This window comes from Sciurus vulgaris (genome assembly GCF_902686455.1).
Source record: "Sciurus vulgaris genome assembly, chromosome: 17".
NCBI lineage: Eukaryota > Metazoa > Chordata > Mammalia > Rodentia > Sciuridae > Sciurus > Sciurus vulgaris.
Genome location: NC_136478.1, coordinates 1,696,162 through 1,718,030, shown reverse-complemented (window position 1 = coordinate 1,718,030; position 21,869 = coordinate 1,696,162). Strand labels below are relative to the sequence as shown.

Here is a 21,869-nt window from a genome sequence, read left to right as displayed (position 1 = left end):
GCAGAGTGACACCTGTGGAGTGCCCGGAGGCCAGCTCAGCCAGCCAGGCCTCTGCCTTCCCACAGTGCAGAGGAGCTGAGTCACAGCCAGAGGTCAAGGACATGCCGGGGGCGCATTCCAGCAAAGACCAGAGGACCACTGCACCTGCCCTTCCAGGCCCCTGCCCCACACCCCTCCTCAGTGTGGGTCTCACAGTTGGAGACTGTGGTCAGCGGAATAATGGCCCCAAAGATGTCCACATCCTGATCCTGGAACCTGTGGCTGGCTGTGTGACCTTGTGTGGCAAAAGGGACCCCACAGATGGAGTCAAGTCAAGGATCTTGAGACAGGACCTCGTCCTGGATGATCTGGTGGACCCGTGATCGCAAGGGTCCTTTAACCAGGGAGGCAGGAGGGTCAGCGTGAGGAGAGGGGTGGTGGAAGCAGAGGTCAGAGTGACGGAATCTGAAGGGGAAAGAAGGTGCGCGGGCGGCTGCCAAGCTGGAGAAGGCAAGATGAGCGGTGCTCCCTGGAGTCCCTGGAGGGAGGTGGCCTGAGACACCCTGACCTCAGACCCTGGCCTCCTGAATGGAGCTCACCACCATTCTTAGGTCACCGAGTCCCTGCTGCTGTGTTACAGTGGCTGAGGACACGGGGACCCCGGGACTTAGATCTGGGAGAAGGGTGTTAGTTCTAGTCTTGGTGTGGCCTGGGGATGTTGGGTGGCCTTGAGATGGATGACAGAGGAGACCCCCCACGCGGATGGGACAAGTGCAGCTGAGAGAGGTGAGTGGGCAGCCTCGGCCAGGTGGCTGCTGGCCTGCTGGGCCTGGGGCCACCTTCTACCTGCTGCCTCGGGCCCTGGCAGACACCGGCATGCAGTCCCTGCCCGGAAGCACCGTGGTGACTTCTTTCCCTGCACATGGACGGGAGCCATGCTTTCTCTCTTTTAATTCGGGAGGCGCACATCATCAGAGGGGGACCTGGGAAGCAGAGCCAGCCCCTTGCGGAGTTGGCACTACCTGTTAATGTGGACACGGTGGTTCTAAGACCTCACTCCCACTTCGGTGACCTGGAAGGACGAGCGGACCCGCCGGTTCATCAGGGGCTGACATGGGCGATAGTTATCCGCCATTGACGCCTCCTCTTCACCAAATGGGGAGAACAGGAGCTTCCGGAAGGCTGAGAGCTGGAATAGAGAGCCACTGAGAGTCCTGGTGCAGGCACGGAGCAATCCTGCTCCTGGGGGTCCCTCACGCCTCGCACAGGCCCCTCCCACGTTGGCCAGGGGTGGCCCTGTGCAGAGTATGCTGGAAGCGAGGGCGGGTGCTCGCAAGGGACGGTCTTAGAGGGCATTACGACTTCCACCTTGGTCTTTAGGGTCACTTGCTCCGGGGGAAACCAGCTGCCTTGTGAATACTCGGAAGCCCCGTGGAGAGCCCACGAGGACAGGAACTAAGGCCCCACCCAACAGCTGGCACCCGTGTGCCGGCACCTGGGCATGAGTCCTTCCACCCCGGCCAAGTTTTCAGGTAAGAGCAGTTCCCACTGGCATCTGACTATGACTCTACAAGGGACTTTAAGTGAGGACCACCCAGCCCCTAGATCCACAGCAGCTTTGAGAGAAAATACATGACCTCTACTTTCATACTCACTTACTGATTTAATTTGGGAGCTATTTGTTACACAGCAGCAGATAACTAGCACAGTCATCCCTCCACATCTGGGGCTTCTGCATCCTTGGATTCAACCAATGCAGAGGGAAAAACTGTGCCCCCACAAAAAGTTCTGTCTGTGCTGGACATGGTCTGTCTGGTCATCCATCATCCCTGAACAACAGGATAGCCATCTACACAGCATTTACATCACCTGGAGTATTAAAATAATCCAGGACTGGGGATGTAGCTTGTTAGTAGAGTGCCTGCCTTGCATGTGCAGGCCCTGGGTTCAATCCCCAGCACCACCACCAAAAAATAAATAAAAAAAAAATCTAGACTCAGGGCATGTGGGGGGATGTGAGCGGGTTCTGTGCAGACACTGAGTCACCGGGGCGTGGGGACTGGGAAGGTTCAACTGTCTTCCCACTGGCGCCCCCACCACTGCCGTGTCAGGGAGAGCTGTGCTCCTTCTCAGCCAGCCTACAGAGCGGGATTCCTCCAGTGTGGGACGGGGACGTCAGACATGTCGCGAGGGTGGAGCCCTAGGGCGCTCCTGCCCAGGAGGAGACTGCCCACACAGACCTGGTCCCAGCCCGCTCACCTGGCTGGCAGCCACCTCGATGGGCTGCTTCTGGATGACCCAGGTGACCGACTCAGCCAGGGGCGGGGTGGTGAGGGAGCCCGTGTAGGTCCAGTAATCCTGGCAGGCAGGCAGCAGATGGCAGGGGTCGAAGGGGCCCATGTCTGCCCGCATGTCCTGGGGGGCGAGAAGCAGGGGCCATCAGTGCCAGCCCTGGAGCAGGAGGGAGGGTGGCAGCACCTCTGTGGGAAGAAGTGGGTTCCCAGACCAAGGCCATGGCTGCACAGCTGCCACTGTCTCACTGGGAAGCAGGGACCAGAAAATGTGACCCTTCCACACAAAGCAGATTCCCAGCCAGGCCCACTTTCCCTGGGAAGTCACTGGTTTCTGTCACCGAGCAGGGAGTCTCACTGCTCTGTTGTGTGGCCTGGAGTCGGCTCTCAGGGCACCCGCACGGTCCCCTCCGCAGCGTTGCCAGGGCGTCTCCAGATGGTCTCGTCCTCCACACCCGACCCATCTCTCCACTGCACCCCCTCCCCAGCCCTGCCATTTGCTGCGTCCTTTCTGGCTGGCACTGACCACTCACATACCTCGCGGGAGTGGAAGCCCATGCCCTGGTCTGCTGTTCTGGCCGATTCCCCTGAGCTAATGTCCGCGAGCACTGAAGCGCAGACCCGTTTTCCTGTGGCTGGCTCAATGCCGCAGTGTGAGTAGCCCGCACTCTTGGTCTGTCCACCCGCAGTGGACCCCTCGCCAGGGTGATGCCAGCCTGCTTCCTGGCTCTGGGTCTGCCTTTGCCGGGTGTCCTGAGTGTGTGGAGTCATGGGCATGCGGTCTCCTGTCCCTGTGTGTCCTCAGGGCTGGTCAGCGTGCGTGTGGGTGCTCCATCCTGTTCCACTGCAGACGACGCTCCCACAAGCCCAGGCCCGTCCTCCAGGCACCTGGCAGGATGTGGGGGGGGGGGGCACCTGCAAGAAGGCGCCCACTCCAGTGTCCTGCTGTCCTGGTCCACAAGCCGTGCGTCCCACTTTCCTGGGGTGGGCACCCCACAGTGGGATCCAGGGAGCTTGCGGAAGTCCCCGTGATTCAGCAAGAGAGCGTGAACTTGGGGAGAAAAGGAAAAACCCCGGGGCAAGGGCAGTGGTGGAGGGGGGTGGGTAGGGCGCTGGACGTGCGTGTGGAGAGCCCAGGGGGCAGGAGGTGCAGGGGGTCGTGGGTAGGGTCCCAGCTGCGGCCTGCTGTCTGCCTGTGAGCTGTCTCTGCCTCCTTGCTGTGTGCCCCAGGGCAAGTTCCTTGGCCTTACTGAGCTTTGGCTTCCCAGCTCAGGTAAGGATCAGGAACCACAGGACCAGCCCCACAGGGCTATTTGGGAAATTTAAAAGGATGATCTATGTAAAGTGCTGTCATTTCCCTCCCATCAAAATCTGGAGGTGATGTCTCCCCTCTTGAACCCAGGCAGGTGCCTGTGGCTGGGTGGCGGGCAGGACGTTGCAGCAGTGGCACTGGGGACTCAGGAAGCCAGGCCATGAGAGGGAGACCAAGTCCACCTGGCTCTTTCTGGAAGCCATGGCCTTGAGCCCAGCACCATGCAGAAGTGGCTGCCCCAAGCTGGGCTGGGGAGGCCCTGAGGGGAGGGCAGGTGCAGGGAGGGTCGCCAGGGGCCCTGCTGGTGGTCAGAGCTCCAGTGCCCAGGACCCCACTCCCAGTGGGGCTCAGGGCAGCCAGCCTGGAGGAGCCGTGGTGACAAGTGGCTGGTCTCCCAAGCTGGGAACACCAGCGGGGAGCGGGTGCTGCAGGCGGCCGTCCTGGGGAGGGGCTTGCCGAGCAGCAGGGACTGGAGACCCTCGGCCCTGAGCCCGCTCCTACCACCGCCTGTCCAGTGAGGGCATCAGAGTGCTGCCCCCGCGTTTCCACCTCGAGGTGGTGGTCTTGGAGTTTCAAGGGCTCCCCAAGGGCGCCTGCTCGCCCTGGCAAAGCCAGAGGCTCCCACTCAGCGCCACCGAGTAGCTCTTCTCGGTGCCACACAGCAGGGGTGCATGCTGCGGGCCTGCTCTTCATGTGGTCACAGCATGCCTGGAGCCACTGACCTTCCCGAGATCGGGAACCCCAGGTGTGCCCCTGTTGTCATCTTCATCTCACAGACGGGGACATCGAGGCTCTGAGAGGTTGAGTCACTTGCCCAAAGCCACACAGCTCAGAACTGGTGGATCAGGCCTTGGAACCGGGGCTCAGCCAGGGGCTCCCCTGTGCACTGTGCTGCGGTGGAAGTCCTAGGCTTGCAGACTGGCAACGCTGGGCCAGATAGCCTTCAGGGCCGTCCCAGGCCTATGGAGCCCTCCAGGGCTGGCCTTTTACCTCCTAAAGCCCTCTCCTCTCTGGAGTCAAAGCCTTGTTCTCATGGGGGAGGCCGGCCCAGAGTCAGCATGGGAACCAGAACAGAGCACTTGCCCAACAGCCCCCAAGCCCGGTCTCCCTGCGTCAGCCCAGGGAGAGGGGCTCTGCAGACTTCCAGGAAGGAAACAGACCCCTGAGCAAACAGTGCTGTGCAGCCAGCTCTTTTCCTTCCCACCAAGAGGTGGAGCCCACCCTGCACGGGGCGGGGACCCACCCTGCACGGGGGAAACATCCGCGCCCCAGGTTTATTCTGGCGCGGGCCGGCACCTTGGCCTTGAGGCCCTCTGATGGTGTGCTCAGTGGGGGTGACGGGCCCCAGTCTGGGTGATGCTGGCTTGGAGGTCAGCATCGGGGGAGGAGGCGTGAGAGCGAGATAAAAGGCTCGAGCTGGCAAGGAAGGGCCAGCCGCGGCTTTCATGTGCGGCACTCGGCATTGTGGCCAGGTGGAAGTGCCCCGCCAGGCCGGACGGCCACCGTGGCTCCTTCCTCCTCGGGACTCTTTTGTTTGGTACTGAATAAATAAACCCCGTTCTTTGGAATTTCCACCTCTCCATCCAAGTCCTTTCTGGGCTGATCTTGGAGAAAAGCAACATTGTTATCCTCGTCGTCTTTCTTGCCATGCCAGTGACCAAGGTGTGCAAGGGTCACCTGTGGGGACATGCAGGGCTAGCCGGGGCCTGCCCTGGGCCTGCTGGCTGCTCCGCAGCTTCCCTGCCTTCTCGGGGCCCTGTGTTCTCCTGGACAGGGCGATCTGAGTCCAGTCCCTTCCAGAGCGTGCTGGGTGGACCACAGGTCAATGATCCTCTTCATGTTGGCAGGGAGGTTTCAATTTGCTTTAAAGGGACTTTAGGGCCAGTGGATGTCCTTTCCTTGGACAAAGCTGAAGATCTCTAAGAGCAAAGCTATTGAAAGAGGAATGGTAACGCAGTTCCACGGGCGGGCAGCTGTGTCCGACTCTCAGAAGCTGCCTGATCCCGGGAAACCCCAATCGGCCAGCAGATGCACTTTCTGAGGAGGATCTGGGTCTGCACCGCAGCAGGAACACCTCAGTCTGCGAGTCCCTGAGGGGAGGGGTGGCCTCCCAGAGCCAGGCAGGACCCAATGGGCGCCCCCCCAAGGCCCAGCACAGGCTGGTGCCCCCCACCCACCTCGCTTCCTCGTTCGCTGCACTCTCCCTGCCAGCTAGTGGCTCCTCTGAACAGTCCGCCCGTCCAGCTCACCTTGTACTTTATTTTCGGCAAGATGTCCACCAGCCTCTGCAGGGCCTGGTGATGGGCCCCCACCTGCAAAGCACAGACACAGTCGCAAGCGCCGAGAACACGCCTCCCTGTGAAGGGGCCGGGAGAGAGGGGCCGCCAGCCCTGCCTGGGGCCCTGCAGACAGCCCTGCAGGAGGCCCTTACCTTCAGAAACACGCCCAGCACGGCCAAGCCCTTCTCTCCCAGGACAGCGTCCTTGTAACTTGGGTATTTCGCCGAGTTCCAGTGAACTAAGTGCAGCTGAAACAGCGGGCAGGGTGTGAGCCTGTCAGGACGCGGCTGGGAATGCTTGGCCTCGGTCTGACTGACCAGGGCCATTTCTGTCACTTTAACAAATCATGTACGGCTGCCTGGCATGCGGGAAGCCAGCCCCACGGGCACCCTGGGGCTCCCAGGTGCTTGACAAGGCCACAGGCACGGGAGGCCAGGGAGAGCTGCTGTAACTAAGGTAGAACAGGGCCGTTTATTCGGTCATTTGCTGCCTCTGCGTTCCCCTGCATGACCATCGCCAGGTCCAGCACAGGACGAAAGCATAGTGTAAGTGTGCCCCAAATGCTGCGCCTCCTCCTGACCCTGGAGGCCCACTGTGAACCTCACCTGTGTCTTTATTTAACACTCCTTCCGTTTCTGATGTAGGAAAATGGATCTGGGATGGTGGGCGTCTGCCCAACTCCACATCAGAGCTGGCAGGAGACAGGGTTTGCCCTGGGGCGCGGGGTGGGCAGGGAAAGAGTGAGTGGGAGGCAGGACTGGCATCCAGGGGCGTGTGGCCTCCCCAGGAGGGGCCTGGCCTCTGTGTGGTTGGCCCTCCCACCCTGGTTCTGCACTGAGGGTCAGCCCACTGCAGATTAAAGACCTTTGATCAAAAAGCTGCGTCTGCAGAACAAGCACCACTTTTGGTGTCGTTATTCGCTGATGGACACGATATGGCACTATGAGGCGGCACTTCTGTGTGCTAGGTCGCAGGTGACCTGGAGGTGGCCTAGAGCTCACAGGGGAGGGCAGGCTCTGTGCACACCACCACCGAGTGCAGGACGGGCCTGACACCTGCGGGTCCTGCTGTCCAAGAGGGCGCTGGGGCCAGTGCCCGGCAGTGCCGAGGGGCAGCTGTTCCTGCTTCTGCTAAGCGCCTGGCTTGGAAGTGGCCTCAGCTGAGTGTCCCAAGGACCGGCAAGCAGCCCCGGGCTCCTGGGTGCTGACGAGCCCTCTCTGCCAGCACTGGACTCTGCTGGGGGCACTGGGCCCATGTGCTCCTCAAGTACCTCACCCCAGCAGGTGCCAGCGTTCCTGGCCATGTGCCTCGGGATGGCAGGGTGTTGTCTAACCCTGCCCGCCTGTAGCTCCCCTGGGCTGGGGCACGAAGCCCTAGAAATGGAGATGGTGGGGCCCATGGGCCCCGGCTGAGCCATCTCCCTTCATCGACCCCATCTTAGCAGCGAGGTTTGCCTCCCCCCTGAGCTCCACGCCCCAGAGGTGGCCAGCAGGGAGCCGGCTCGCCTGACTCGGAGAGAGCCCTTGTGGGTGCCCCGCTCTCTCATTTGTTACCCTAAGGACAAGTGGCAGACATGGGCCACTATGTGAAAGGAAGGTTGAAGGGGGAGGAGGAGCACAGCCCGCGCTGCGCGGCCCTGTGTGCGAAAGCACAGCTGGCGGCAGACAGAGCTCAGGCACACAGGCCCCGGGGGCGCTTTGGGATGTGGTCGCTGGGAGTTCCCCCACCACAGGATGAACCAAAACTGACCTGTCACTTGGGAGGCACAGGGATTCAGGTTCAGTGGGGACGGGGGGGGACAAGGTGGACTTGGCAGTGTGGTGCTCACAGGGTGGGAACGGCAGCCTCATGGATGCTGGTCTAATTCTTTCTGTGTCGGTAAGTCACCACTGACCACCCCACTGTGATGCATGGTCACAACTATTCAGACCCTCGGTCTCCTCTTCCCTGAGCATGCCTACAGCACCCTCCCCCGTGGACAAGGGTGTGATAAAGTGCGTGTGGTGGTGCTAACTGTGCTACCCGGAGCACTGGAAGTCCTGGGTCCCAGGAAATGCCTCACGCCTGGGCACCTGGGATGCTGGCACCCTGCAGGAGAGCCTGGCACATGGAAAACACCAGAACATGTGCCGCTTGGAGGAAGACCACGAACCTCTGCCGGGTACACGTGGCCGTCCACGGTGTGCTCTGAGCCCCGCTCGTTGGCTGCTCCCCAGTGGAAGTGGAACTGCCTCAGTCTGTGGTGGTTTTCCAAAGGGCCGCCGCTGATCCCTGCGAATGAGAGCAGCTACTCCTGTGCTCGTGGGTGGGGGTGCCCGCGCCCCGCGGCACCTCTGTGTTTTGTAGTGTCACTCAGATTTTGGTGCCTTGTTGGGACGACAAGCTGAGAGCAGGCTGCGTGAGAGGCAGGCTTTCGTCTGCTCTGGTCACCTCGGCCTGTCACTCGCCAGCACAGGTCCACCTAGGTTCACAGAAAATGCCTGAATGCATGCAGGCACCGCACCTGCCTGCAGGTGGGAGTAAGGGCCTCAACCTCCTGCAGGGGACAAAGGCACACCGTCCCACAGGGTTTCTAGGATTTTCTGTAATTAAAAAGGAAGTTGAACTCCTATCACCAAGAGCAAGGCCTTTCAGTGAACACGTTCTGCCCCCAAACCTGATCCCATAGAGCCCTGCTTAATCTAGGCCTACCACCAAACCAGGGCTCAGGAGCACTCCTTTTAAGTGACCTGATAGACCTGCCGTGGTCGCCATTCTCCACTGCCATGGTGCCAAGTGTGGCCTCCTCAAGACCTCAGCCAGCTTGACACTCAGGCCCAAAACAGACCATGTGTCAGTGGAGGACCTGGCTCAACGCTGTGGGCTGGGGCTGCCGTCCCCAGAGACAGGCTCCACCGTCCAGGCAGGGCTGGGGATCTGCACTGTAGCAGACTCCGGAGGACGTGATGCATCAGTTGCTGCTGATGTAGCGACAGTCTCGTTTTCAGTGGGAGGGAGCGCCAGGTGCCCTGGGGTGGCCACATGCGGGTGCTTGCTGCAGAGCTGAGGTGTGGCTCAGGCAGCCTCATGGTGCCTGGCGCCACCTGCACCTAGGCTGCTCCACACGGCCCTCCCAGGGCCTCGCTGGTGCCGGCTCCCTGAGCGGCAAGGGCAGGGGAAAAGTCACCGGGGGAAGGATGCCACGGAGCATCCAATGCCCCGGGCTAGGGGCTTGTTCATTTGTCCCCAGGAAAAGTACTCACAGCAGAAGGCACTGAAGTGTGAGCCACGAGCGGCTGGCTGACGGCTGGGGCCAGAAGAGCCTGGTCAGGTGCGCGTTGCCCCCTCTTCACCTAAAAGCCAGGCTGTTGGTCCAGAACATCGCAGTCCCCACTTTAATCCCGCGGTTGCACAACCAGCTCCCTCTTCAAAGTACACAGATGAATTACATCGGAATTTTTAGAAAATGTGCAGAAACATCCTTCCCCCAACACATAGGTAAGACCGTGTGCGCGCAGAGGCCCATCTGTTGGTGGCAGAGGCACGGTGCCCAGGAGGGGGCCATTGTAGGTGAGGCGGAGGTGGGGAGCAAGCCCTGCCAGCCACGTGGCCCAGGGCTCTTACTGCAGGAGGGGCTTTGGCCGTGGAGGGAAATAAGTCACCGCTTTGCGCTTGGCTTGAACTTGTTGAGGATGCTGACGAGCAGCCCCAGGTGTGCAGCGACAGCAGTGGGTTCCCCTTCCCGCCCGATGCCAGCCCAGTGTGTTTCCACTTGGTCCTTCAAAGTCAAAACCTGACCTAAGGACGTCGGGGAGCCATAGGACGCAGCCTTTCTTGTGCCTGCCGTCCTGGGTCCCTGCGGGAAGGGATGAGGGTGAGCTGGAGGGACCACGGGACGGTCCCGGGTGACTGCACTGTCTCTACGGTGGAAGTGCCCGGAAGGCAGGAATAGTGATGTTCCGCTGACGCCCTGGACCAGCTGGACTGGACACTCTGGGGGATGAGTCGACAAGGCCGAGTCAGGGTCCATTTCTGTTTCCATCTCCCCCAGGTTCGCCACTCTTTCATCAGCACTTAGTTCAAGAAAGGGTCCTTGAAGGTGCCCGTGGATGCTTGCAGGTGTAGGAAGGAGTGGGAATGGTCAGTTCATTGATTTCTGTGTCCACTCGGTCACCCGGCAGCAGGTCTGTGTGTTGCAGTGGAACTTCTCCTTTCTTCCGGCAGCTTGGGAATGGTCTAGGCTTTCTAGGAAAATCCCTAGAACGCTCAAAGTACTTAAAGACCTGGATTGGCAAGTTGGTGTTGCCTCCAACTGCTGTGTAACCTTGGGCAGATAGCTTAGCCTCTCTGAGCTAGAGCATCTCCACCTCTAAAAGGAGGCCTGCTGGTAGGATAAACTGAGAAAATGTCACTTTGTGAGATGCTGTCAGATGATGGTGATGATGCTGGTGCTGATTCTACCTCACAGAGCCGAATTCAAGACTTCAGCTCCTTCACTATTTTAAAAAAGGAGTTGCTAGCTGTTGCTTCTGATTCCCTCCAGCTCACACATGCTAGGATTCTGGGTAGGCACATAGCCGGTCTCCCAAAGGGATGACGTCCCCTGAAGCATGGGCCCTGCACCAGCTGGATGCTGCTGTTCTTCCACCAGCAAGGGCCTCCCGGCAGTCATCGCAGCCCTCCTTTCCTGGAGGGGACCGCTGTGCGCTCTGGCTCCGCCACGTACAGAGGCAGAGGACAGGCTTGGCTCTGAGGCCGGTTCTATCCCCAAGGGCCTGAACCCTGGGATTAAGAGATCAAGGAGTTACCTCTAGACTGACCAAGAAGCAAAGAGCAGACGGAGCCCAGGGACAGGAAGGTGCAGGAGAGAGCTGAGCCCTGCTCTCCTCAGGCAGGCGAAGCCCTGCAGGTTGGGCTGGACCCTGGAAAGCTGGCCCTGGCCCCTGCAGCAGGACGCCATGGGCCAGGGTCTGTGAGCACTCTCCCCTGACGTCAAGCCGCCCAGAATTCTTCACAGAAATGCCTCTCACCAGTAAAACGCGCTGACCATTTAGGTAAGAAAACATCAGTGGAGGTCTATCTTTGGGATCCTTGGCACCTGTCCATGGCAAGAGATGTTCCTGTTTAACAGGGCCTGTTCTTCCTCAGGCTGGTGTCTGTGGCCTTGCATGTAAGCAAGGGTCTTGACTGAAACAGTGGTCACCCTGGGCTGGGGACTCTGCAAGCTCACACACACACCAAAAAGCAAAATAAAACAACAACGAAAACCTGCTGTATATTTAAATACAAACACAGGCGCTAGCTCTGCTGCGGGGGAGCCCGAGAGGCCTGCTGCCTCCAGCAGAGACTCCCGCTAGGGAAAGGGACTGCAGGGTTCACGGGACTTGGGCCAGACTGGAGCGCCCCCTGGTGGCAAATAAGTGGAACCAGACCAGGAATCTGACAGTGGGCCACAGGGCGCCTTGCAGAAGGAAGGGTCAGAAGGAGCCTCTGCAGGCTAAAATCAGGGAGCGGTGACCAGGGAGGGTGATCGGACTGGATAGCTTGGGCACTTTCAAGTTGGAACAGAATGTTCTCGCTGTAACAATGTTTCCAAAATTAGAAATGACTGGCAAAGACAGCCGCAGGCCAAATGGCAAGTGTGTGTGTGTGTGTGTGTGTGTGTGTGTGTGTGTGTGTTTTTTTTAATTTAAGTGTGTTTATTTAAAGACTGGAAGACTCTGTTTTGTGGCTTTCGGTAGCAGTGTGGTAGGGTGGTCAGGACTGGGTCTGCAGGCACACCTGGCTCAGATGCAGAGCTGGCTTCTAAACTGTGATCCGGGGCCAGGAATTTCACCCCTCCCAGCCTTCCCTTCCCCCTCTGTAAAGCAGGGATGATCCTAGTTTCTCACTGGCCAGGTCTCCATGTCCTGGGTCCTGTGTGCCCTCCATGGCTCATGCGGTCCCTGTGGTGGAGAATGCTCAGCACGTGCTGTGCGTGCTGCTCACTGGCAGGTATGGAACACCTCTCCCCGGGCACTGTGCAGGGACCTTTGTGTCCCCAAGAGACTGCTCACAATGACCCGCAGAGCAGCCTAACTGCAATGAGGAGACTGAGGGCCAGGGCAGTTGTCACCTGCCCAGGTCCCCAGTGACCCGAGCCGGCTCTGCCGGATCCTCCAGCTTTCAAAGCAGGGTTCAAGCCAAATGCCACAACTTTGCTTGTCAGTAAGTTAGAACCCACTGTAAGGCTACAGACTCAGATAAAATGACTTCTAACTGAATTTCCATAGTGCTGTTCGGTTTCAGGGAAATGCCTTTAATTCAAAAAGAGGCAAGTCACGAGAAGGGCTCTAGCGTGCCAGCCTAGCCTCCACACCCGACATCAGTGGGATTGTCCTTAGTGGCATGGTGGCTGTCAGCCCAGCAGCAGGTGCATCTGGTGCAATGGTGTGGAGGACACGCACCTGGGCACCTGCGTCAGTGAGTGCCCGACCCTCCCAGCAACACTGCATGGCAGTCAGCCGGCTCCCTGCCGCCCTGTGGCCTCCGAGCGCACCGCCTCTGCTGCCTTAGCTGCTGACAGGTACACGCCTGCCCGCGGTTCAGGGTTTACCAGAATAAGCGGGCTTTGGGCGGGCGCCCCTGCTGTAAGGCTCAAAACTAGTATGAAAGAAGGTGGGTGTGCTGTGCGCGCCTGTCGTCCCAGCTACTGGAGAGACGGAGGCAGGAGTATCCCAAGTTCAAGGCCAGCTTCAGCAACTTAGCCAGACCCTGTCTCAAAATAAAAAGGGCCAGGGCTGTGGCTCAGGGGTGAAGTGCCCTGGGTTCAATCCCTGGACCTGCTAAAAACAAAACAAGATGGAAGACTGCAAATTCCCACCTAATAGCACGCGGTGCCACCTGGGCTGATCCGGTGTTCCAGGCTGCCGAGCACAGGGCAAGGGACGACTGTGCTCCTGTGCCGGAAGGTCTTTGCAACCCTCCCAGGCCCAGCGGGGCCAGCCTGTTGCCTGTGCTGGAGTGGACAAGGGCCCCACCAGAACTCCAGAACAGGAGCTGGTGGGCCCCAGGAGTTGGCCTGAGGCCACGTGTCACCTGGTCTGAAAGCCAGGTGGACCGAGCCCAGCCCCTGGTGCCCCGCGGTGAGGTCTGCTCTGTCTTCATGGGAACAAGGCAAAGGTCAAGCCGCAGTGCTGCCTGGCCGGGTCCCCACGTGAGTGAGAGCACAAGCGTGGCACTGTCGTCATGACCGCTGATATCATCGTCATCCCTGGGGTCACTGCCACTGTCGCCCAGGCAGACGTGCCATTGCCTGGAATAGCCACCACCCCCGACACTGACGGAGAAGCACACCTCAGGAAGTTGTCCATCGGAATGCTCTGGCCGGCGCGGTCGTGTGAAGGAGGACACCATTCACTCGGTGCCCAAGTTGCGCACATGCTCAGTAGTGGGGGGATGGGGAGAATGACGTTTGTTCCAGAGCCCGTGCTCTCTGGGGACAAAGGAGGGAGTAACAGGAACACAGTGTCGGGAGTGTTATGCCAGGCAAGGTGGGGCGCTGGCCAGGACCTAAACTGGCCAGGGCACAAGGACAGCCTCCTGTGGGGGTCAGGTCCCAGCTGAGCCCTGAGGAGAGTCTGTTAGGTGACGATGGAGATGGTGCCAGGAAGGGAGGACAACAGGTGGCAGGAGAGCAGGCCGCACGGACAGATGGACATTCCACGTAGCTGGACAGAGAGTGTAGGCAAGGGAGCCACAAGACGTGGGCTGGGGGCCACAAGGAGCCTGCGGTGGCCAGGCAAGGGGCGCCTCAGGCGCTGGATGTTTCAGTCTTTACAAAATGGACATGGCATGTGTACAGGGTGTACCCAATGCCTCCCCTGGACTGTGGAGCCAGTCTCTGGGGACAGCAGCCCCAGTCCACGGTGTGGAGCCAGGTCCCCCAGGGACACGTGCTGCGTTCCGAGCCTGAGTGTCAAGCTAACTGAGCTCTTGAGGAGGCCACTTTGGCACTGCGCCGTGGAGAATGGTGGCCGAGGATTGCTGGCAGAGAGCAGTGGCCTCCCCAGTGAGTGTATCAGGTGACTTAAAAGGAGCGCTCAAGGTGCCAGCCCCTGATGGCTGACCAGAGGAAACCACTGCATCGTGCACTTGGTCTTCCCACCCGGGCAGTGTCGGCCACGGCTGGTCAGCACCCAGCAGGGCTCCTCAAAGCTCGCCTGGGCCTGTCTTACAGACTGAAATACCTACACACAGTGTGGGAGGCCTGACATCAGGGACACTCTGGAAACAGGTGGGTCACTGTGCACCTGGTATACAGTGACTTATGCAAACGGAGGCCTCAAAGTCCTGGGGACCTCCTTCTTCCTCAGAAATTCCTGCTGTCCTGGGGGAGCCCCCTTCCTCCACTCTTGGCCAGCTTGCTCCAGGGCTGGGTCATCCTCGGGATGGCCAGAGTCACTGTGATCTGCTCAACCCATGCGGTGACCCAGGCTGGGCCTGGAGCTGTAGCCCAGGACTGTGGCTGACTGGCACGGAGGGGTCTCTGCTGCTTTGCTCTGTGGGAGGTTGAGTGGCAGCCACCATCAGGAGGGCCGTGGTTTAGCTGAGTCCACCAGGAAGAGCAGAGCCCAGAGAGGTTGTTGAGATTCTGGGCAGTGTTGCTGCACAACCTGGACTTGGCCCAGACCTGGCCTTTTCTGGATCTGCATCAACAAATCTCTCTCTTCTTTGCTTAAGCCAGTTTGAGGTGTGCATGTGCCTCTTGCCACCAGAAAGAAACCATAATCAATACGGTAATGCATAGCAAGGAACCCAGAGGCTGCTGGGAGGAGAGGAAGGAGGGCACAGGGGCACGTGGGTGGGGACCTCGGGCTCTGACTCAGGGGCCTGTGACTCTTCCCAGCCCCACTCTCCATTGGTTCACCTGGGAAACCACTTTCTGACCCCCAGCGCTCCCACCGAGCAGCCTGGCTCTGGCCTCCGCCCAGCCCCAGAGGCCTGCAGACCTACTATTCTCCTTTGGCTCCTTTCCTCTTCCTCCTTCCCAGGAAGGAGCTGCTTCACCTGCGTTGGGGCAGGTGAAGAGGACTCCCCTCCTCAAGGCAGCACCATCTCCCTGTCCCCGGAGCCCTTCCCTCTGTCCTCCTGGGTCTCCGGTTCCCTGCCGACACAGCGTCAGGAGGAAATACGCTGCTGTCATCCCCCTCCCTAAGCCTGTGACCCACTGACGGTGCAACAGAAGAGGAGAAAGCCCTCCAGCTCAGACAGACTCACCTGACTGCTCAGCAGCATCGTCGAACTCTACCTGGAAGAAGTAGCCAGTGTTCCAGATGCACCGGCAGGACGCCGGGTCGTAGCAGACCCTCAGTGGCTGCAGATGGGGGTCGTAGACACTGTCTCTCCTCTGGATGTTAATGGGAGACTGCCTGGTGCCACCTGACTTGGAGACCTGGCCTGTCCAGCAGGGATGCCCTAGGGACACAGGGAGAGAGACCCTGAGTGAGGCGCTGGATGGAGGAGATGGACACAGAACAGGGCCTTGCTCAGGGGAAAACAGGCCCAGCAAGGAGCCCAGTGGTCTCCAGGCTACGAGGTGCTAGCCCTGTGTACTGCCCGGGGCCCTTCACTCGTGCCCTCTGGACCATTCCCAGACTTGGAGCCTCCTTCCCACCTGGAGTGGTGACTCTGCCTACATACGCAAGGCGGGTCTTGACCCTGTGTGCTCATTGTCCAGAGTGTGGCCACAGGGAGCCCGGCAGGCCACAGCGCCGTGGGCCCCTGTCCCGTGGGAAGGGTCACAGGATGCCCTCCTGCACCCCAGCCCTCGGAGGGGCCACAGGCAGCCGCAGGAAAGCTCAGTAGAGCGGGATCCTCGCGTCAGGTCTGCCTTCCAGCCTCCCAAGCCTGATCTTAAAGTAAGATCCGCGAATCTAGAATATTCCAGGACATGCAGAAAGGTTTGTAGGAGAAAAAGAAGCTGGCTGTGGCCACTACAAGGGCGCAGGGTGCTTTCTGGGGAAATGTCTTCATAGAGAGGTTTGGGTTTGGTTGTTTTTTAATGAACAAAATAAATGAGGATCCTATTCTGCATATTATTTGGTAAGCACATGGTCTTCAGTTCACACCAAGAGCTCGTTTCTTAGTGAAATAACATTCATGCAATTATTATTATTATTATTATTATTATTATTATTATTTGCAGTGCTGGGATGAATCCGGGGCCTCTTACTTGCTAGGCAAGTGCTAACCACTGAGTGACACCCCCAGCCCAAAGATTTCTTTTTAGTGGCGCACTTCCATTACACACTGCTTAGGGCCTCACTAAGTTGCTGAGGCTGTCCTCGAACTTATGATCCTCTTGCTTCAGCCTCCTGAGCCGCTGGGATTACAGGCATTCACTGCCACACCTGGTTATGCCGTAATTTTTAAAATGAATTCTTTAGTGATGATATTTAAAATTTCCCCAACTTGTTATAATTTTAAACAGCTGTAATGAAGTTTGTATTAGTTCTCTGTACACTGATCTGGGTTATTTTCTTTCTTATAAACTCCTAGTAACAGAGTTGTGGGTCAAAGGGCATCTTCTGCAAAACTCTAGAAAACAAGGAATCAAGAATTATAGCCCCATTGGGAACGTCTCTCCCAGCCTGAGAGTCTAATGGCTAACGTGTTTTGTTCTTTAACACGCTGACAAATTGTTCTTAGGAGGTGGTGCTTAACAAGTAATCATCAGAGATCACTGGGGTGCATCCTACTTCTGAATCAAACACAGATCGTGGAAGTACAGAGTGCTGGTTCTAAGATCGTCTCCGCTCTGCTTCACGGTGTTGGCATCCTTCCTGTGGGAACGATGGTGCTGGTGACGGCAGCGGGTGGCCTGCTGCTTCAGGTTCTGGTTCGCTCCCTGGTTCTCCTGCCCCAGCTGACGTGCGTGGTAGCGTGGCTGTCCGTCTCTGCATGGGAACATGGGCAGGGCCTGTTGCTCCCTCCTGCGCCCGCTCTTACATGGCCTCTGACAGGCGCGTGTGTCTGGCAAATGGCCCCTGGCATGGTTGGCCTCCCTGCCCTTTACAGACCAGGACACGAACCCCACTGAGACCCGGCCTTCTCGCGTCTCCCACACGGCCGCTGGCTGCCCTGGCTGTTGCCCTGCTCTTCTCAGCTGGCCGTGGAAGACACCCCTACCCTCTCCTCAAACCATCCCAAGGCCTGAAATTCCACCATTAGAATCGCGTGTCTGGTTTCCTGCTGAGGTGGCCACATTTCAAGGCAAGGTCTGTAAATGAGGAGGCGTGGTGAGCATGACCTTCACCTTGCAGGGAGCAGGCGGGCGAGGCGGGGATGGTGGGGGCCCTGGGGCGCACCTGATGGGCAGCACTCTCAGCCTGGGCAGTGAGAGCCCTGGCCCAGACCTTTGGTTCTTTCAAGAGGAGATAAAAATACAGAATTCACGCGAAGCCTCCCAGAGTTGAAGTGCCGTTTTAAATGCTCTGAACGCCGTGCGAAGGCAGAAACGTTGTAGGCCCCAAAGCCCGCTCCACCTGCTTCCTGTTTCCCAGCCGCAGTCTCCTCGTGCCTGGGCGAGGATAACAGTGCATCATGGGGCACAAGGCAGCAGGCCTGCCAAGGTCAGCTAAGACAGTGGCACCTGGACTTACCGTGACACTCCATGCATGTAACAGGTGCCAACGCACACTGGCCCCTGGCTCCTGCCTCACACCCAGCAAAGATGCTGCGGGCCACAGAGCAGTGGCCAAGGCTGCCCAAGGGAGCGGCCAGTCCTGGGGTTCAGAGACACACCCCCTGGGGCTTCTCAAGTGGATGGCGAGCTTTGTAGCAGCCACGCGGGGCCCTGTCCATGGTCTTCCTCCGGCTTTGGCTTCAATTCAGAGCAACACCAGCAGACCTGGTCTTCCATGGTCTCCAAAGAGCACCTCAGAGCAGCCCAAGTCCTGACCACACCCGATGAGGCAGGATTCAGTGCAGTCCACCCACAAGCCCCAGCTGCATCCCATCCTCCTGGGTAGGCGGTGGGCATTTCAAACGCTGGGCAGGCCTTGGTCTAAACCAAGCTGGAAGACGCCAGACATCAGAGGAGGCCCTCGGGCAGCTAGGAAGCCCAGCCTCCCTGATGTGGGAAGAGTGGATGTTGTCAGGTCTGTCTGCTGGGCTCCACCAACAAGGAGACACCTGTGTTGGTCCCAGCATCTGCAGCCACACAGAAGGACGCCACCCCACGCCTGCAGGAGGCCCTGCCAGGAGGCCCCACTGCTGGCACACCCCATGGCCTCAAGCATCTACTCGGGCCTGTGTCTCCAGGGCCTCGGCTGCAGGCAGACCAGCCTCAGGCTCATTGAAGCAGGCCTCAGACAGGACGTGGCAGAAATACAACCTCTGTCATCTAACACAGCTACACAAAGCCCCACCCTCAGGGTGGGCATGGCCCCAGTCATAAGCCAAGGTCCCTGTCCCAGGGGCCTCCTGTTCACATGACGGAAGGCCAGGAAGGGCCTCCTCAGACATCCTCCCTGTGCGGGTTGGACCCTGGTTCAGCACACTTCACTCCTGTCCCTTGGTCTTCGCAGAAGGAGTGCTGGCCCCCCGTTGCCCCTGGGCTCGCCAGCTGGTGACCTGCTGTGACAAAAGATGTGAGCAGGCCTGACATGAGCAGGGCCAAGGATGTTCGCAGGGTGAGACTTGCTGCTGAGCACCTGCCCCCGCCACAAGAAGACTGCCTCAGGTGGCCGCTGGCCAGGGCAGGAGCAGGGACATGTTGAGCACGCTGGACCCACAGGTGGGCACCCAGCCAGCCAGCAGGCCTGGTGAGCCAAGCCCCAGAGGGCCCACAGACATGGTGACAGACACCTCCTCAGGCAGGCACGTCAGCATGCGCAGCAGCAAGGGGTGGGGCTGGACCACGGCTCTCCCGGGGATCGGACCTCAGATTGGTCGCATCCGCCAATCACCGTGGTGCGGATGCTCCACCACTGACCACAGACAGGAGTGGCATGCATGTGTTCAGAGGTGGCCCCGCACGCACTGCCACACAAACTGACCCAACGCCATTTCTCGACATTCCGAGTTCTCTCTCCAGGCCAAACCACCAGGGGTTTTCCATTACTTGAGTCACAACCCCCGCGCCCCTGCCATGAAACGCTCCGCGTGATGCCAATAAATAAAACACGGGCCGAGAGGACACCAGCCTCCTGCTCAGCAAGGGCCTCTGACAGCTGGGCAGAGCAGGGCTTCTCCACGGCGGGTTCCGGGCCACAGCACCACCGGTGGAGTCCACTGTCTCCAACGCAGTGCACAGAGCCATGTGCATGTGGAGTACAGACGGCGGCAGCTCAAAGCCGGCTGCCAGGTCACCCTGCGCTGGCGCAAGGACCCATGCTTGCCCTGCGTGGCCACAGCAGTAGCTGCCCTGTGGTGGGCACTCACTTGGCCATGCACTGTCTTATGCCTTTCCAAGAAATGCCTCATTTCGTTCTTCCAACAATGCTGTGCGGTGAATACCGTTATTAACCACCTGGTACAGATGACGAGACTCAGGCTCAGAGAGGTTAAGATACTTGTCCAGCGGCACAGAGCTACAAAGCGATAGGGCCAGCTTTCTGATCTAGGTGTTCTGGTGCTACTGAGGGCTGTGCTAAGAATAGACGAGCGGGCAGGTTTGAAGGAGTGTGCACTTCAGGCAAAAAGCAGGGTGCAGAGCAGTGGTTCAAGACAGGACTGTGTGGAAAGCCCGAGTGGCGCAGACACGCTTCATGTGCGAGGAGCAGAGCGTCCTGGCTGGGCCAGGCTGTGCATGGCAGTCACCTCTAGGGTCAGCACTGGGGCCCCAGGGGAGACCCACTTTCTCTCCTTCCCTCTGGGATGGGCCCTGCTGCTGCTGCTGCTCTGGCCACCCCCGTCCGTGTTGCTGAAGGGACAGGGATTGGGGATGGAGAGTGGACGGGGTAATGCGGCTTCTGCTCCAGTCTTCTGAGTGGGGTGCAAACATGGCCTGGCGGTGTTTGCTCTTCCTCTCCAGGCTGACTCCTGGAAGACCCTTCGGCCTCCACTCTCTGAGCCTCGGAGCAGCCCCTGACTACAGTCCTCTTGAAGCTGGACCAGGAACACCCAGGGATGGCGTCCCCTCAAGCCACGTGCCCCCACCACAGGCCCGAGCTGCTCCCAGCTGGACCAGCCAGAGCCAAGGGCTCCTGTGGTTCTAGCTGGGGTTCAACATCAGGCTGGCCGTGTCCACCCAGAGTTTGGTGCGTGCTGGGCTTTCCACGCGCCTGTCGCCCTCCATGCCGGGAGGCAACTTCTAGCCTGCCTGCTGTGTGGGTGCTGAGACGAGGCTCAGCGAAGCTGGGCGGCTCCCCTCCCAGGGTCGCTGCTATGGCTCCAGCCATCTGCCCGCCCAGCCTCTGCCTGCAGGAGCACAGCAAGTAGGCGCCATGACGCAGGCCCTCCGTGTACAGAGGGGCCTGTCCAAGGTCGAGAGCTCCCAGCAAGGCACCCTCCTGACAGCCCAGGAAGTGGAGGGTGATGACTCCTCAGGGCCGCGAGCACGGCCTCAGTCCAGGCCGGCCCGCCTGCGACGCACCCGTTCTGGAAACTCCCCGGAACCCTCCAGACGCTGAGGCACCCGGGGATTTGCAGGCTACTCACCAGCCTTGCTCTGACTTCCCTGAGTGCAGGGACGCTGGGGGCACCACTGTGCTGGCCCGGCTGTCCGGCCTTGGAGAGCTCCCCACATCTGCTTGACCAAGAAGGGCACAGCTGAGGGCTTGCAGGGGTCCCTCCCCAGCACTGTGACCCTGAGCATCCCCGGCCTGTCCCCCAAGGAGGGTGGTTCCCCGTGGGAACTTGTTTCGGTCGGGACAGTTGTGAGTGGGGTATACTCTCCTCTTTGAGGAGTTCATCCAAACCCCTGAGATGGGTGGTTAAATTTCAATCTGTGCCCATCCTAGCTTGTTGGATGGCGTGTGGTTTGGCTCTGAGTGGTTGCATGTGGACAAGTGGCCTTCGCTGGGGACATGCTGCTCAGGTCATTGTGCTTTGGTCTGGTAAATAGCTTGGTGAGTCCAACAGGGAGTTAGAAACTTGCTGTGAGCATAGGGGAGGACCTGAGAGCAGGGGCCAGGGCAAAGTCCCTGTCCCCTACAGTGTTGACCTGGTTTGGAGCCAGGGACACTCAGCAGCAGGCACAGGGCTCCAGTGGTGTTTGTGAGTCTGGACAGTAGGGGTGAAGGCACAGGAGGGGGCCAGCTGCAGGACCCTGAGGATGCAGCAGCTGAGAGGTGGCCCACCTGCCCCGGGCGGCTGGGCAGCCTCGAGGCCCCTCTTTCTACTAAATAGACACAACTGGACGCCAACTCATCCCCCAAGTAAGACGAAGCAGGTGGTGCCTATTGTCTCAGCACACACCTACAGTGCCGCCTGCAGGACACAAGGGTCTGCAGGTTATGTGGTCACCTGGCCGCATGGCCTGTGATGTCTGCTGACGCCAGGCCACAGGAAGACCTCCTGGGTGTGCAGCCCTTGCTCCCTCGCAGCCTCGCCTGTGGATGGAGCCCACAGCACAGAACAGCAGACGCTGTTATCACTGCTTTTGGTGTAAGCGAGGCCGGGGTTTCTCACTTATTGCAGATCCCACAACCCTCGAGCAGCACACCTCCAGAGTGAGCCGGGGAAGGGCCAGTCGTCATGGGACAGTGGCTGTCACGCAGCTGAGCCCGCTCTGGGCTGCCCTTGCTCTTCTTCCACAGGGTCCTTTCCCAGTGCTTCACTCATTCACTACCGCCAGCTCCGGGGTCCTGGTCTGCGAGGCCCCTGCACTGTTGCGGGGTCGCCCTCAGCACGCCTTTCTGGGACTGCACGCTAAGTGCCGGCTCTGGCCCAGCTGGCCCGAGCGAGTAGCAGGCCTCTCCACTGTGTCTGGCCGCCAGCTGCCCTCTGTGGACTGTCCCTGGCCATGCCACCGTCTCCAGGCTCCCTCTTTGGGGTCAGCTGCACCCATGGTCTCCTTGGGGGTCCGAGTCCTTCTCCCTGTCC

General features: G+C 59.5%; 1 protein-coding gene across 3 annotated transcripts; it reads right to left on the bottom strand.

Annotated features, from left to right (window-relative positions):
• Positions 1-20,871, bottom strand: CA5A (carbonic anhydrase 5A). 3 transcript variants are annotated; one of them, XR_013760551.1, is made up of 8 exons: positions 20,484-20,870; positions 15,099-15,296; positions 8,014-8,132; positions 6,014-6,109; positions 5,832-5,894; positions 2,239-2,394; positions 1,639-1,848; positions 1,044-1,168 (listed from the first exon to the last, which is right to left on the bottom strand). XR_013760551.1 is itself a non-coding variant. In XM_079119639.1 (7 exons), the coding sequence occupies exons 1-7, from the start codon at positions 20,638-20,640 to the stop codon at positions 1,025-1,027; spliced, it is 876 nt and encodes a 291-aa protein (XP_078975765.1). In that variant the 5' UTR covers positions 20,641-20,871; the 3' UTR covers positions 1-1,024. The 3 variants fall into 3 exon arrangements, 2 of the variants coding, with proteins under 2 accessions (XP_078975765.1, XP_078975764.1); XM_079119639.1 differs by lacking the exon at positions 1,639-1,848 and having other exon boundaries at positions 1-1,168; positions 2,239-2,337; positions 20,484-20,871; XM_079119638.1 differs by lacking the exon at positions 1,639-1,848 and having other exon boundaries at positions 1-1,168.
• Between the last annotated feature and the right edge of the window lie 998 nt (positions 20,872-21,869).